The 14,958-nt window shown below is 47.8% G+C and overlaps 1 protein-coding gene across 4 annotated transcripts in view; it reads left to right on the forward strand.

Annotated features, from left to right (window-relative positions):
- Window positions 1-2,032: 2,032 nt before the first annotated feature.
- Window positions 2,033-14,958, forward strand: part of EVL (Enah/Vasp-like) — a 99,200-nt gene continuing 86,274 nt past the window's right edge. The window contains exon 1 of one of the 4 annotated variants that reach the window (XM_081118286.1): window positions 2,033-2,514. In XM_081118286.1, the coding sequence (XP_080974412.1) occupies window positions 2,510-2,514 (5 nt within the window). In that variant the 5' untranslated portion in view covers window positions 2,033-2,509. The remainder of the gene's footprint in view (window positions 2,515-14,958) is intronic. The other 3 variants (XM_081118283.1, XM_081118287.1, XM_081118284.1) reach the window with 3 other exon arrangements.

Genomic DNA, 14,958 nt, shown 5'->3' on the forward strand with positions numbered 1-14,958 from the left:
TCAGCTTAGGGCGCAAGTGGTCCCTACCTGTCCTCCCTGACCCTTCCTGCTGCTCATGACACCCTGAGGAACAAACATCAGATGTGAGAAATGACCTCTTCGGGAGCCCAGCACAGCTAATCTCATGAATTCACTAAGTGATGTTGGGCCACTTTCCCAGTGTTCTGTGCCACCCCTCCCACCCCGCACCCCCACCCTTAACTGAAAGATTTGCAGGTCCCTCCTAGCATCACTGTTCCCTGGTCCCCTTAAAAGGAATGTGAATGTCTTCATCGTTCTAGGGACTTGGTAGTTAGCAGGAAAGGTTCGTTGGGGGTGTATATGCCCCTCGCCTTTGGTAGTAGTGTTCTATAGCAAATCTACCATCAACATGTCCCAGCATGCCTGGCCGGGAGGTGGCTCAGCCGCTGAGCATCGACCCAGGATCCAGGAGATGGAGGTTCGATTCCTGGTCCAGGCACATGCCTGGGTTGCCCGCTCCACTCCCGGTGGGGGGCATGCAGGAGGCGGCCAATCAATGACAACTCCCTCTTCATTGATGTTTCTCTCTCTCTTTCCCTCTCCCTTCCTCTCAAATCAATAAAGATATATTTTTAAAACACCCAACCAAACAAAAACATGTCCCAGCAAACCTTCTTCCAGTTGCAGGATAGTAGCAACCTGTCCAGCTCAAAAACAGCAGGGAAAGTGCTTGATGTGAAGGTCAGAGTGGGCCATAGGCTCCAACAAACCAGGCTGGGAACAAACAGGCCCATATCCCAGGGAATCTTCTCAGAGGACTTTGACAAGCACTGACCAGGGGTGACCCTGCCTCTGCAGGGCACACCTAGATATCCCCAAGTGACCCGGGCTTGTCCCTGTTAGTAGTTTTTAGGGCTTAACAAGTCTCTTCTGCAGTAGAAAGACCCACCTTGACCCTGGGAAGACAGGGCCAAATCAGGGTAGGAGGGTGCGACACCCTCTGGGCAGCGAACAGGACCTTGGGGAACCAAGGTGCCCTCCTGAGTTAAGACTCGGGGCTCAAGCAAACGGAAGGAAAGTGGAGATGGGACAACCCATCGCCAAGGAGCTCTGGCCGGTGGGGGTGAGCGAGGGGGGGTGGACGATCGGAGGCCCAGCCTGCAGCGCCTGCGAGGGGCGTCCAACCGCGGGAAACGAGCATCCCGGGTCGGGAGGACCCTTGGCTGCAGCGCCTCCTGCGTCGTGGGCAGAACCCGCATCACTCGCAGCGCCCGCTCCCAGGCGGGGCGGGATGGAAGCGCCCCTGCCCCGCGCGCCCCCGTGCGCCCGGCGCCGCCGCCGCCGGGCCGGCTCCCCTGGAAGGAGGCGCGGTCTCAGGGCCGCGGCGAGGGGAAGGGGCTCCGGGGAGAGAGCGCACGGAGCTCTGTCCGTCCAGGCCCGGCAGCGAGGCCGCGAGGGCCTCGGGCTCCAGCCAGCAGGAGGGTCGCCAGCCCTTAGACGGGCGGGGCTTTACAGCCCGAGAGAACCTGCGCACCTACTCGGTTCTGTGTCGATGGGATTCTTTCCCCCACAGGTTTCGGGGCGTCAGCTGGGGCTCTTGTTGGGTTGCGGGAAACCCTGCAGGTGCACGGACGGGCCCAAAGCGGCGGCTCCGGGCCCCAGCCTCGGCCCTTTCTTTACAAAGCGGGGAGGCGGGAGGCGGGAGGCGGCGACCTCGACGCCCCCCGGAGCCGGGCTGCCCACGGCGGCCGAGCAGGCGGGGCGCCCGGCGGGGCCCCAGGCCCGGGGCGCCCTCCCGCCGCCGCGCACACGCGCCCGCGCACGCGTCGGCCTCCGTCCGTGCAGGGGCCGCCCCGCGCGGGGAGGGGCGCGGCGCTCCACGTGCGGGCCAGGCGCGCTCCTCCCGCTCGGCCCCGCCCCCACGGCCCGCCCCGCCCACATCCGGCCCAGGCCCCGCCCCCACATCTCGCTCTTCACCCGAAGCCCCGCCCAGCCTCTCACAGCTCCGCCCCGCCGCCCAAGGCCCCGCCCCTCGCGTCCGGCCCCGCCCCCTAGCGTGCCGCCCCGCTCCCCTCTCCCGGAGGCGCGGGCGGTGGGGCCCCGCGCCTTTTGTGTGGGGCTCGGGCCGCCGCGCGCGCTCTCTCCTCAGCGGCCGCGGGCGGAGGGGCCCAGCTCGCGCACCGCCTCAGCGGGCGGAGGGACGCGCCCTCCGCGTCGGCCCGGGGGCCGAGCTCGCCCTCGCGCCTCTCCGTCGGCGGACCCGGGGCCGCCGCCCCCTCCCCTGCCCTCCCGCCACCTTCGCCGGCGGCGCGCGCACACGCCGGCCGGGCACGCGCCCGCCAAGATGGCAGGGGCCGGGGCCCAGCTGTCAGGCGCCGCGGCCGCAGCCCTTCCCCACAGCTAGCGGCCCGGGCGCCCGCCCCGAGAAGATGAGCCCCCGTTGCCCCCCGCAGCCCAGCGAGACGCGGAGCCGCCGCGCCCGGGGCCGGCTCCCCCGCTAACGCCCCGCGCCGCGCGCCCGGCCCCGCGCGCCCGCCCGGCAGCGACAATGAGGTGAGCGGCGCGGGCGCCTGGGCGGGAGGGGACGCGGCGGGCGGCGGGCGGCGCGGGGCGCGGGCGGGCTCCGGGGGCAACGTGGGGGCGTCGAGAGCGGTGTGGGCCCCGGGGGCGTCGCGGTGGGGGCGTTCCGGGGCGAGCGGGCGCGGCGGGCCTTGCGGGGTGTCGACGACCGGGGCAGGTGTGGCCGCGCCCCGGCCGCGCGGTGGCACATGGTGGCCGAAGCCGGGATGAGGAGACCGGCCCGAGCCCCCGCCCTCCGCCTCCGTCACCCGGGCTCTACCCCGGGCGAAGCGGCCCCGGTGCAGGCGCCGGCGCTCAGGGCCGCCCCCCGGTTTCCTAGTGAGGCGGCGCTTTCTCTCCGCGGGAGCCGCGTCCGCCTCGCTCCCCGCTCCCTCGGCCCCGGCCTTTCTTTCTGAGCGCCCGCCCTGAGGTGCAGGACCCGGATCTACCACCCGGGGCTCATCACCCCCGGGGGCTGCTGGCCACCGGGTCCTGCAGCCGGAGTTCCCGCTCCAGAGGGGGCCCAGCCCTCACTTTTGGGGATAATCACTTCCTTGCCGCGCGTGTGTGTGTGATTTTACCTTCTAAGCGCATAAAAACTATAGTGTCTGTCGTTTTCTGTGTTATTTTGTGTCTGGCTTCTTTCACTCGAGATGTTTCTGAAATTCATTGTGTTGTAACTGTTCATTTTTTATTGCTCTATGGTATTTGCGTTGTACGAACGCACCACAGTTGATCCATTCCACTGTTGGTAGACGTTTGAATTGTTTCTAGCTTTGGGCTGTTCATGCTGTGAGGACTATTAGGTGTCTCCGGGTGCATTCGTTTCTGTTGGGAATATACCAAGCAGTGGAATTTGTAGCTCAGAAGATACCCGTTATCTTCAACTTTAGCAGCTAGTACCTTACCAAGTTTGCTAAAGCGTTTGTAGGAGCTCACACTCCTACCCGCACGCGAGCGCGAGGTCTTGTGCGCCACATCCTCGTCTGCACTTGGCATTGTCAGTCTTCAGTTTTAGCCATCCTGAAGTTGTAAGTGTGAAGCGTTGTCCCGCTGTGGTTTCCGGTTGCGGTTTCTTGCTAAGGAAGGGGGTTGAACATCTTTACGTGTTTATCTGGTATCCTCTTTTATGAAGTGCCTGTTCAAATGTTTTGCCCAGTTTTCTTTTGCGGTGTACATGTATTTTTCTTCCTTAGTTGCAAGAGTTCTATATATATATATGTGGATCGAGAAGATAGTTTCCTATAATTATCATCTTCTAGAAATCTTACTGTTTTGCGTTTCAAATGAAGATCTATATATTCCACTTGGATTTGATTTTTGTGGAACTTGGGAAAAATGGGTCAAATTTTATTTTTTATCAGCACCATTTATTCAGCGCTGTTTATCAAAAGAGTCATCTTTTACCCATAGCTCAGCAGTGCTGCATTTGTCATCTTCCATTTGGGGTCATTTTCTTTCCGCCTGAAGAATACCCTTTGGGATTTCTTTAATGCAGGTCTTCTGGTGACACAGTCTTGTAGTGCTTGTTTGCAGATGTCATTATTTATCCTTTATTTAAAACAAAAACAGCTTTATTTAGATATAACTGACATACTATAAAATTTACCCATTTAAAGTATACAGTTCAGTGGTTTTTAGTATTTTCACAGAGTTATGCAACCATTACCACAGTCTAATTTGAGGACATTTTTTCTCCACTTTTGAAGGGATTTTCGGTTGGTACAGAATTCCTGACTTGCCGTTGTTTCCTTTTAGCACTTTAAAGATACCTCATTATCTCTGACTTGGATTATTTCTGTCAAGAAGTCACTTGTCTGTAGTCTGCCTTTTTTTCAAGATGCTTTTAAAATGTTGGGTTTGTGTGGGGTTTTTTAGTCTTTGGTTTTCATCAATTTTTAAAAACATGTAATTAGGGTTCTTTGGGCTTCTTGAATCTGTGGCTTCATATCTTTCATTATTTGGTGACGTCATTGGCCATTAGTACTTCAAATATTGCTTCTGCCCTATTCTCTCTCACCTTTCCTTCTGGGACTGCAATTGTACATGTTAGAACATTTCACTATATCTTCTCTGTCTGTTAACCTTCCGTGTTTTCTGTCCGTCTCTCAGTCCTTCATTGTTGTAATAATCCCACTTACCTCTTTCTCTTCGGCTATGAATAATCTGCTATTAAACCTGTCAATTGAGTTTTTAATTTCACTTACATATTTTTTATTCTTTAATTTTTACTTGTTTCTCATTTTATCGTTTCCAGTTATCTGCCAAAATGCTCAATCTTTTCTGTTATCTCCTTGAGTGCAATGTGTATGATTAAAGTTTGATTATGGCAGTATCTGTAAGTCGTTTCCAGTGTTTGCTTCTGTTGGTTTTCATTCATATTGTTGTCTTCTTGCGTGCCTAGTTGTTGTTTTTAATTGTGTGCTGGACATTGTATTTGCAAAATTGTTTGTAGAAATAATTTGAGGGCTAAGATGTTTTTCTCTTTTAGCCATAACTCACATTTGCTTTTTTAGGCAAATGGGGCACTTATGATCTGGAGTCACTTCAGCCCAGTTGCAGGGACTGAGGTTTTTCTAAGCTGAGCCACAGTCCTTGTGAGAGCCAGCCCACTCTGTTCACCCTCCTAGCACCTCTTCCCAGCACCTTCACTCCCCAACCCAGCTCCCAGCTTTTAGCATTCGCCCCCAGGGAAAGTAGCCTCAAACACTGAGTTCACCTTTCAGAGCCTGTGACATGCCTTCTTCCCCCAAGCCTCTAAGCATATATTTTTTCTATTTTCCCCTGCTTTTCTAGTTCTCTTCAGCTGGAGGATTGTTCAGGTTCACTTCACCCATAGTTACTGGAAATAAGAGTCCCTGCTCTTTGCATTTTCAGGGGGAGGCTGAGTCTGTATTTAATTCTGGAAGAGATTTAAGTTGCCAGGTTTCAGAAGCCGCAGAAATAATATTACCTATTTTCCTGTGTTCTGTCAGAACTGTAGCAGGTTGCCTGTGTCCGTGAGAAGCCCTGTAATTGAGATAATTTTAAGAATAAATTTTTAGTTCCTCTTAATATATAATTAATTGAAAATATGATAATTTAGTTCAGATGATTACTGTAAAGCAAAGGATTTTAGAAGTGGGTGCTTTCCTCTTGTTTCCATATTTCTTTCTCCTGTCTTGATTTCCTTTATCGTTTATTTGATAAAAATTATCATTTATCAGGTTCTCTTGAATAGAGCATTTAATTTTTTTGTCAACAATAGTGGAATAGCATTCTCAGGTTCTATTCTTTTGGATCAGATTTTAAAAACAAAAATAAAAATGTGGCCGTAGAAATGAAAGTTCTTAAGTGTTTTTTCCAAAAGGAGTCAGCCAGTTTTTTTTCCTTTAAGTCGTTTGTTTTTTTGTTTTGTTTTGTTTTGTTTTAATACTCACCTGAGGATAATTTTTCCATTGCTTTTCAGAGAGAGTGGAAGGGAGAGAGAGAGAGACGTCAATATGAGAGAGACACATCTATTGGTTGCCTCCCGCACCCACCCCAACCCGGTCCAGGGATCAGGCTTGCAGCTGAGGTACGTGCCCTTGGCCAGAATCGAACCCGGGATCCTCAGTCCACCACTCTAACCACTGAGCCAAACCGGCCAGGGCAAGTCATTTGTTTTTTACACAGACATTTTTAAATGCTGCTGACAGTTTAACATGGTTTTTGGTTGCAGACTGTTTATAGTTAAACATCTATGCAGGTCTATTTACATGGACCTCAAGTACTTGGCTTTTGCAGATGGACCTAAATGAGTCGAGGGGGTCTCTTCATTATGTCTATTCATTACATCTATAGTCCGCTCATTTGATTTGCATACAGATACGCAATTTGTTTTATCTATGCAAAACAGTTCCCTCTTTATTCATTTCTGAATTTTTTAAATGAAAATAACACATCATTCTACAGAGGTAATCTCCTGAGAAAACCTGGGTGTGACCTACTGATAAAGGTCTGGAATGTAGCCTCCAGACTCTCCCTTTGAAGGAGTGTCTCCGAAAGGCCTAGACACCCTAACAAAGAAGCTGACCACTTGAGGCACGGGTCCACATTTGTGCAAAAAAGTCCTGTTGAATTAGTTACTCAGATAATTAAGGCTGTTCCTGAGTTTTTCATTGTTTGCTAGCCTACTGCCTAAATTCTTTTTGTAACAGACCTTTTTCTAACAGAACCTTAAAGCACTTTCATATCTTCATTCAAAAATCATTTTTAAGGGCTTATTGTTGCCTGTTACTGGATTATATGGGTAAGGAGGTGAAAGGAACCAGACCTTCCCCTCTCCCAAATACCTCCCATCCCTAAAAGCTTTACAGACATTTACTAGATCCTCTTCTGCATCCCTTTTCTACCAAAAACAAACAAACAACCCACATACATAATATACAATATGTTTCTGTTTATATACTTTAGTTATTTGTCTGTTGGGAACAGTCTATTCTGTGAATATTCCCACTATCTTTTATCTTTAAAATTTTTTTTAATTGATTTTTTTAAGAGGAAGGGAGAGGGAAAGAGAGAGAGAAACATGGATGAGAGAGAAACATCCATTCCCCTGCCTCCTGCACGCCCTCTACCTGGGATCTAGCCTGCAACCCAGGCATATGCCCTGACCTGCAGTCGAACCAGCAACCTCTAGATGCATGGGACAACACTCGACAAACTGAGCCACACCTGCCGGGCTCTCCCCTTTATCTTTTAAAGATTTAATATAGCCCTAGCTGGTTTGGCTCAGTGGTTAGAGTGTCCACCCACAGACTGAAGAGTCCAGGGTTTGATTTTGGCCAAGGGCCCGTACCTAAGTTGCAGACTTAATCCCCAGCCCTGGTTGGGGCACGTGCAGGAGGCAACCAATCTGTGTTTCTCTCCCATCGGTGTTTCTCTCTCTCCCTCTCTTCCACTCTGTCTGAAAAGCAATGGAAAAAATATCCTCGGGTGAAGATTTAAAAAAAAAAAAAAAAAAGATTTAATATAAAGAACTTTGAGATTTTTATGTCATTGAATCTTTTCCTTTGTGATTTTTTTCCCCCCATCATTTCTTATGTTTAGAATAGCCTTCTTTTTAGAAGATTGGTTACATATTAAGATGTTTTTCTGTTTTATATGTAAGAATTTTTTTTTTAAGTTATTCAAATTGGAATATGAGCTAAAGGTCAAAATTATATTTTTATTCAAAATTGTTGATCAGATACTTGACTATATCGGTAGAGATATCAGCCATGTTTTCTAAGTTGAATGGCTGTACAAACATCTGGATGCTAAAATACTCTCCAGGGTAGTTGCAGCTGGTAATATCTAAGTGAGGATCACCTCCAGTCCCCAGAAAGCTTGCCTGCCCCTGTCAAGGCCAATCTTGTATGTAAGTCATGGCCAGACTAGCATATCGGAGGTCTGGAGTAACAGAGTGCAGTGTGATTGCAGGGTACAGGACATAGTCTTTGTTCATCACTGTTAGCCTGCTGGGTCCAAGTACACTTCTGAACTTAGTGCTGCAGAATGGGAGCAGGGGGGCATTCTCCAGAAGTTTCCTCTTTAGAAGTCAACGTTAGGAAGACCAGCTATGGGGGCTGTGGGACTTCTCCGTGTATATCTTTCCAGGCTCTCTTCTGTTGTTCCGTCTACCTGTTTCTAGACCAGTGCATCATCATATTTACCTTGTGGGTAATGACTTTTTAATTTGAGCAGCTTCATCCTTTTGTTAAAGTAATGTCATTCTGAATTTTACTTGTTTGGTAGTTTTGTTTGTATCTAGTTATGTAAACAGAAAATTTAGACCTAGTTTTATAATTGTACATAAATAAGCTCCATGAAAATAAATTATATCAGCACTGTTTCTCATAAAGATTGCTTCCCTTTAAAGGGAATATGTGTAGTACCTAGGTTTAAACCTTGCAGTGGACTCTAAGCTTGATGACTCCAAGTTGTCAGATGACTCTATCAGAATTGCTATAGTAACATGCTGGTAACTTTGAAAATAGCATGTCTGGCACATCAGGGTTGATGTGGGAAGGGCACTGGTCCCCTCTCAAAGGTACAGTTTTTTCTTTCCTAACCCAAAAGGAGAAAATCCCCGTAGAAATAATTTCTGGTGGCAATTTTCTCTTTTAAAAAATAATTTTTGTCTGATTTAAATGGCATATATGTTGAATGTAGAGAATTTAAAAACATAGAAAGGTATAAAGAAGGCAATAAAATGCAGCAGTGAGGGTGTTAACTAAACTTACTGTGGTAATCATTTCACAGTATATGTAAGTCAAATCATTGTGCTCTACACCTTATACAGTGTTGTGTATCAATTATATATCAATAAAACTGGGAAAAGTTAGTCACCACTTTTTAAAAATCAGCCTTGATCCTGCCAGTTAGGGAAAATCACATAAAACAAGGGGTTCCGTTCCTTTAATCTTTTCATGTGTAAGTGTAACATTTTTACAAACTTCGTATTGTACTATGCATTTGTATTGGACATTTTACTTTTTTGTTGTTGTTAATCCTTACCTGAGGATATTGTTACCCATTGATTTTTAGAGTGGAAGGGAGAGGTGGGAGGAGAGAGAGAGAGAAACATCGATATGAGAGAGTCACCATCGATTGGTTGCCTCCCGAATGTGCCCCAACCGGGGCCGGGGAACAAACCTGCAACTCAGGTATGTGCCCTTGACTAGGAATCAAACCCATGACCCTTCATTGCATGAGCTGATGATCTATCACTGAGCCACCCTGGCCCAGGCTGGACATTTTACATTTAATATGTATGCATTTCTCTGTTGTAAATATTCTTTGAAAACATTTTAAATAGTTGATAATAGTCTATCACATGATATACCATAATTTATTTACCAGTATCCCAGTGTCAGGACAGTTAGCCTGTTTTTAGCATTCCCTCATTGAAAATAACATGATGGTAAATGTCTGTGTCCATACATCTCAGGATGCATCTCTGATTGTCTTCTTAAGGTAAATTAGCAAAATGGTATTATTACTGATACCAAATGGTATAAACATTTTTAGAACTATTGGTACATATTGTAAGAATGTTAATTTTAAACAAAGAAGAAAGGGGGAGAGAGAGAGAAAGTTAGTGAAAGGAAGTTTAACCCTGGTCTTAACTTGGAGGTTCCACCTACCCCCCTCCCCCCCCCAAAAAAGGCAAAGGAAGGACTAGGAAAGGAATCAAAGGAAATGGTGTGGCTCCCTGTGCTCACCAGTTGGGGGAGCCCTGTACCTGAATTCTCTAGCTCCTGAGTATGAAGATGGACTGTCTTTGTCTTTAAGGCTGTGTGAAAGACATCTTTACGCCTGGCTTTGGGGTTAAGGTAGCTGTGACTCAAGTTTGTGTTTTCTTTAACTCCGATTAGCCCACATTTTGCCCCCTGTATTCTAAGCAGGCTGGTTTTAGAGTCAGACAGACCTGGGTTCTGCCCAGAGCCACTCCTTACTAGCTGGTGGACATCCAGCAGGTTACTTAACCTTCTCAAACATCAGTGAGAAGGTGTGTAAGGGGCTTCCTACACCAAGCTCTTGGTAGGTGAGCTGTCCGTTGTCTCTAACGATACTCAGAACACGTATCTTTAGAGCTCTACAAAGAGCATCTGCACCCTCACAGGGCTTGTGAGGGTCAGATGAGGACACTAGAACGTTCTTGGCTAACAGTGTTCAGTAGAGGTTAGTTATCTGCCTCCCCGCCCCAGTCTGTTGTGTCTGTGAGAAAGGTAAACCCTGGAAAACCTGGGACAATTCTGATTTCAAATACCCTGCCTTTCTTTCAGATCACTGTATAACTTATCGACCACATGATCATTATTTGGTTTAGAAACCATTGCCATTGATGCAACTTCTAAAAAAAATTCAGGGACATTGTCTCTAAGAGACACAAAGTAGAACTACTGAAATAAAGACAAAATGGGAGGCATGCTGTTCAGGGGTAGAGGTCATTGTACCAGAGTATTTACAAATAGTGACTGTAATTGAGTGCAGTTAGCTATGGAAGTCATGGAAGCCATGGCAAAGGGGGAGGCATGAGCCAATGTGTGTGTCTCGTTCTAGAGTAAAACAGGCATGCCTGTGTAGAGCTCCAGAGACACGCCTTCTGGTGCCTTTAGAAACATTGGACAACCTACCTTACGGGAGCTTGGATTTGGAAGCCCCTTACGTGCCTTCTCCAGTCCTCTCCCCCTAGTGATATATTTGCCCTGGGTCCCTTCCTTAAACCTTCTCTAGGGCCTGCCCTCCGCCCTGGCCTCTCTTTGGGGAGCTGTGCCTACTGCTCTGATCTTAGTTCTCTCTCCAGGAATCCTTAAGTAAGAAAAGATCTGATGGACTAATACATGCATTCACCAAAGTCCACCCCCTTTCCCTCTCACCTTGCTAAACTTCTTAGCCTCCAAATTTGAGTGTAAATGCCACCTCCTTGAGGAGGCAGTGCTTGGCCCCTAGCCTGGCCAAGGCCTTTCCCTGTTGTCGTCTCGTACTTCCTCTTCTGTGGCCGTATTTGTAATTACATTTTCTCCTGTGCTTCATAAAGATTTATGCCATATGGATCTCTGTTGGATCCCTAGAGTTTAGCACTGTACCTGGCACTTGCTAGATGCTTAATAAATATTGACGCTGGCCCTGGTATGTAAAATGGACAGTATATCATGCCATTCATTCTGCTTGGCCTGGGTCCTTCCAGGTGCAGCATTCCGGGCAGCCACCCCCAATCAGTCGAAGCTGGCACCCAAAGTGAAAGCTGTTTCATTGCGTGCCTAATGGATTAATGCAGTGCTAGGGAGCAGTGCTTTTGTCTTTTGTTTTCATACGCTGCCGTGAGACATGCTGTGTTTGCTGATACGTGGAGGGTTTTTTCTGTTACTTCCTTGAAGGACATGTCCTATAAACTCTCAGTGTCCCGGGTATTTCTCAGACTTTACTGTGCATAGGACTCACTGCATGTATCTCTTTCCAAATGCAGATCCCAGCCCCCACAGCCAGAGGTGGAGGGAAGTTTTTTAAAAGCTTTTGTTCTTTTTTTATTAATAGACTTTGTATTTTAGAACAGTTCTGGATTTACAGGAAAATTGAGCAGATACTGCACAGAGTCCCATACCCTGCCCACATATACACAGTCTCCCCTGTTAACATCTCACATGGTGCATTTTTTATACTTAACTAATACTGATATATTATCATTAACCAAAGTCCATAGTTTGTTCAAGTTTCCTTATTCCCCACAGTGTTCTTTTTCTGTCCCAGGGTCCCCTCCAGGACACCACATGACATTTAGTTGTTATACCTCCTTAGACTCCTCCTGGATGTGGTACTTCTCCAGACTTTCCTTGACGATTTGAAGGAGTGCTGGGTAGGCATATTGTAGGGAGCCCCTCAATTGGAATTTCTCTCGTGTTCTTCTCACGATTAGACTGGGTGATACGTTTTAGGGAGGAGGACCACAGTGATGAAGTTCCATTCATCACGTGTGAGGGAGGTGCTGCCGCAGGATTTATGACTTGGTGTTGACCTTGATCACGTGGCTGAATTCGTGTTTGTCGTGTCATCGCTGTGAAGTCATTCATTCCCCTTTCATACTGCCCCCTTTCCAAGGAAATCACTCTTCAGTCCCCACTTAGGGAGTAGGGAGGCATGCTGCTTCTCCTGAGGAAGGCTTTTTAATTTTAATAATGAGGTTTTTCTTTTCCTGTGTATTAGAAAAAATTAGTTTGTTAACTCCACGGTGTTTTAACTTGGTTTCCCAGAAAGCTGTACTTGAGACAAAGGCTCCTGTGAGAGTTTAGAGGGCATGGGACCTCTGGGAGCAGGAGCGGGGAGGGGAATGAAGTGGGAGGAGGAAGAGCCGGTGCAGATGTCCATTATGGGTTAGGACTAGTGTCCAGGGAGAAAGGAAGAAGCATGTGTCCATACTGCTGTCCTGTGACGAAGGATTGTCCTCACTACAGGAGTTCCTGTGGGTGCCAAGAGGGCTCCCGGGGCAGCAGGGCAGAGCCTGGGCAGCCGGGTTCCGTCCCGCAGAGGTGGCCGCCGGCGTGCTGCAGAGGGGGCTCTTAACGCTCGTGACTTTGTGGGCCTTCTTACCAAGCAGAAAGTAAACAGGTTTCCTCCTCCCAGTCTCTCCACTCACTGCCTCTTGCTGGAGACTTTCCTGTGCTCCTAGGTTGAATTCACCTGTTTTTTCTAGTACTTGTGTATACACAGTTTTTTTCATTTTTTTCAAACATTTAAATGTCTGCCCCATTTGGAATTAGCTATGTGGTTTGAGGGCCAAGCCCAATTTTTCCTTTTCTGTCTGATTTTTCAGCTATCCCGATACCACTTATTAGAATTCCTTTTTCACCCTGGCTGGGTGGCGCAGCTGGTTGGAGCAGTATCCCATGTACCAGAAGGTTGCGGGTTCCATCCCCGGTTGGGCTGGATAGGGGAGGCAACTGATCAGTGTTTCTCTCTCACATCAGTGTTTCTGTCCCCCCCTTCCTCCCTCTCCCTCCTCTCTCTCTAAAATCAATAAAAATATATCCTCAGGTGAGGATTAAAATAATAATAATAATAAAATTCCATTTTCTAGGCGCACCCTTCTAGCTGCTAGACAAGATGCTGCCCGATTCATGAATCACTTAATAAAGCCAATTAGCTCTTCACAGTCAATCAATCAATAAAAATTCCATTTTCTCCCAGTGTTTTGAGATGCCATCTTTCCTCATATTTAATTAATTTGACCTATTTCTGGGTTTCCTATTGTGTTCCATTGGTCTGCGTTTATTCTTGTGCCAACATCTCACTTTTAATTAAAGCCTCTGCGGTATGATTAATATTCAGGAGATCTAACACTCTTATTGTTCTCCTTAGTTGATTTTGAAGAAAAAGGTTAAGTAAAAGCATTCATGCTAAACAGACATGACAAAAGTCATGAATGACCACAGCTTAGTAAGCAGTACTTTATCCCAGAGGGACAATCCAGAACAGCAGGATTCAGGCATGCATTGCCCCTTGGGGGGGAATCTCGTTTATGACCGGATGCCTGTGGCTTCTGAATTTGAATCCCAGGAGGCAGAAGTGAGGCTAAAAGTCACTCAGGGGCAATACTGCCTTCAGAATAGGGTTGTTAGCAGGCAAGGCATCTCTTACCCTTAGTCACCCTTCCCCAAATTATTAATGAAACCACAGGGTTTTTTGGGAGGCTTTTGACCTGTAAAAAAAAATCTTATTTGTAAAATCATAGAAAATTAGATTCAGAAACTTAGAAATCCTCCAAGTCCAGTGTTTTTAACCCTCTCTGGGCATCAGAAACACTTGAAAAGGCCTCTGCCCGGACCTCCCCCCAGTGTCAGGGCCCTAGCTCAGAGATTCCGTTAATCTGGATAGAGGTGTGTTTTGTCTTGTTTCGGCCCAAGGCTGTTAAATGGGCAGCCAGAGTTGAGGACAGCTGACCTGGTGCTGAGGTCAGGAGCAGGGCTGGCTTGTTCAGCACTGTAGTCTCAACATCTAACCATGTTCCTGGAATGTAGGAAGCGCTCAGTGTTTGCTGAATTATGCACAGTCCCTTGTTGCTCAGATAGGAAAATGCACAGATTCCAGAAGTCGCTTGCCTCAGGCTCACAGGCAGTGGAGTGGTAGGAACATGATGCTCAGGTTTCTTATCTGGCGGTCTAGTCTTTCGCTGTCCTCCGTCTTAGTCCCCTCTGCAGCCCTGGCCAGTTTGCTCAGTGGTTAGAGCGACGGCCTGCAGACTGAAGGGTTCTGGGTTCGATTCCGGCCAAGGGCAGGTACCTCAGTTGCAGGCCATGTGCGGGAGGCAACCAGTCAATGTGTCTCTCTCACATCGGTGTTTCTTTCTCTCCTTTCCACTCCCTCTGAAAAGCAATGGAAAGAATATCCTCAGATGAGGATTAAAAAGTAAATTAATTAAATATTTCCCTCTTCAGTTATAGGCAGAAGCAGGCAAGAGTATTTGCTGTCTGACTCATGTGTCGTTTGTTTTTGTGACCTTGACCCCGGATCCTACTCAGTACAGCGGAAACGGGCCTGAGCTTTAGACGGTGGTAAGATCATTGGACTAGGCTGAGACTGCAGCCCATGTTCGGAGTCCGCCTGTAGGTGGGGAGGCACTGTGAGCCAACGTTGCTGCGTATCTTCCGTGTGAACCCAGGAGTCACCAGCTCTCTCACTTATTAAATGGAGCCCCACGTCCCATTTCCGGCAGTAAAGCATGTTAGATGGTAGCGTGGAATTCATGATGACATTGCTTTTGATTAATGCTTTGTTTTCATTGGGATTTCATGGTTTTCCGTTAGTCAGCAGTAATTCTCTGTTTTCCCGCTCCCCAGATGGTTTCATCCAGTCTTGATATGGGTAGTTCCTTGGGAAAGACTCAGATTTCAAAGCTGCAGAAGTTGCAGAGACCAACTAGAGTGATTTGCGTTGGAA

This window comes from Miniopterus schreibersii (genome assembly GCF_964146895.1).
Source record: "Miniopterus schreibersii genome assembly, chromosome: 1".
NCBI classification, from domain to species: Eukaryota; Metazoa; Chordata; class Mammalia; order Chiroptera; family Miniopteridae; genus Miniopterus; species Miniopterus schreibersii.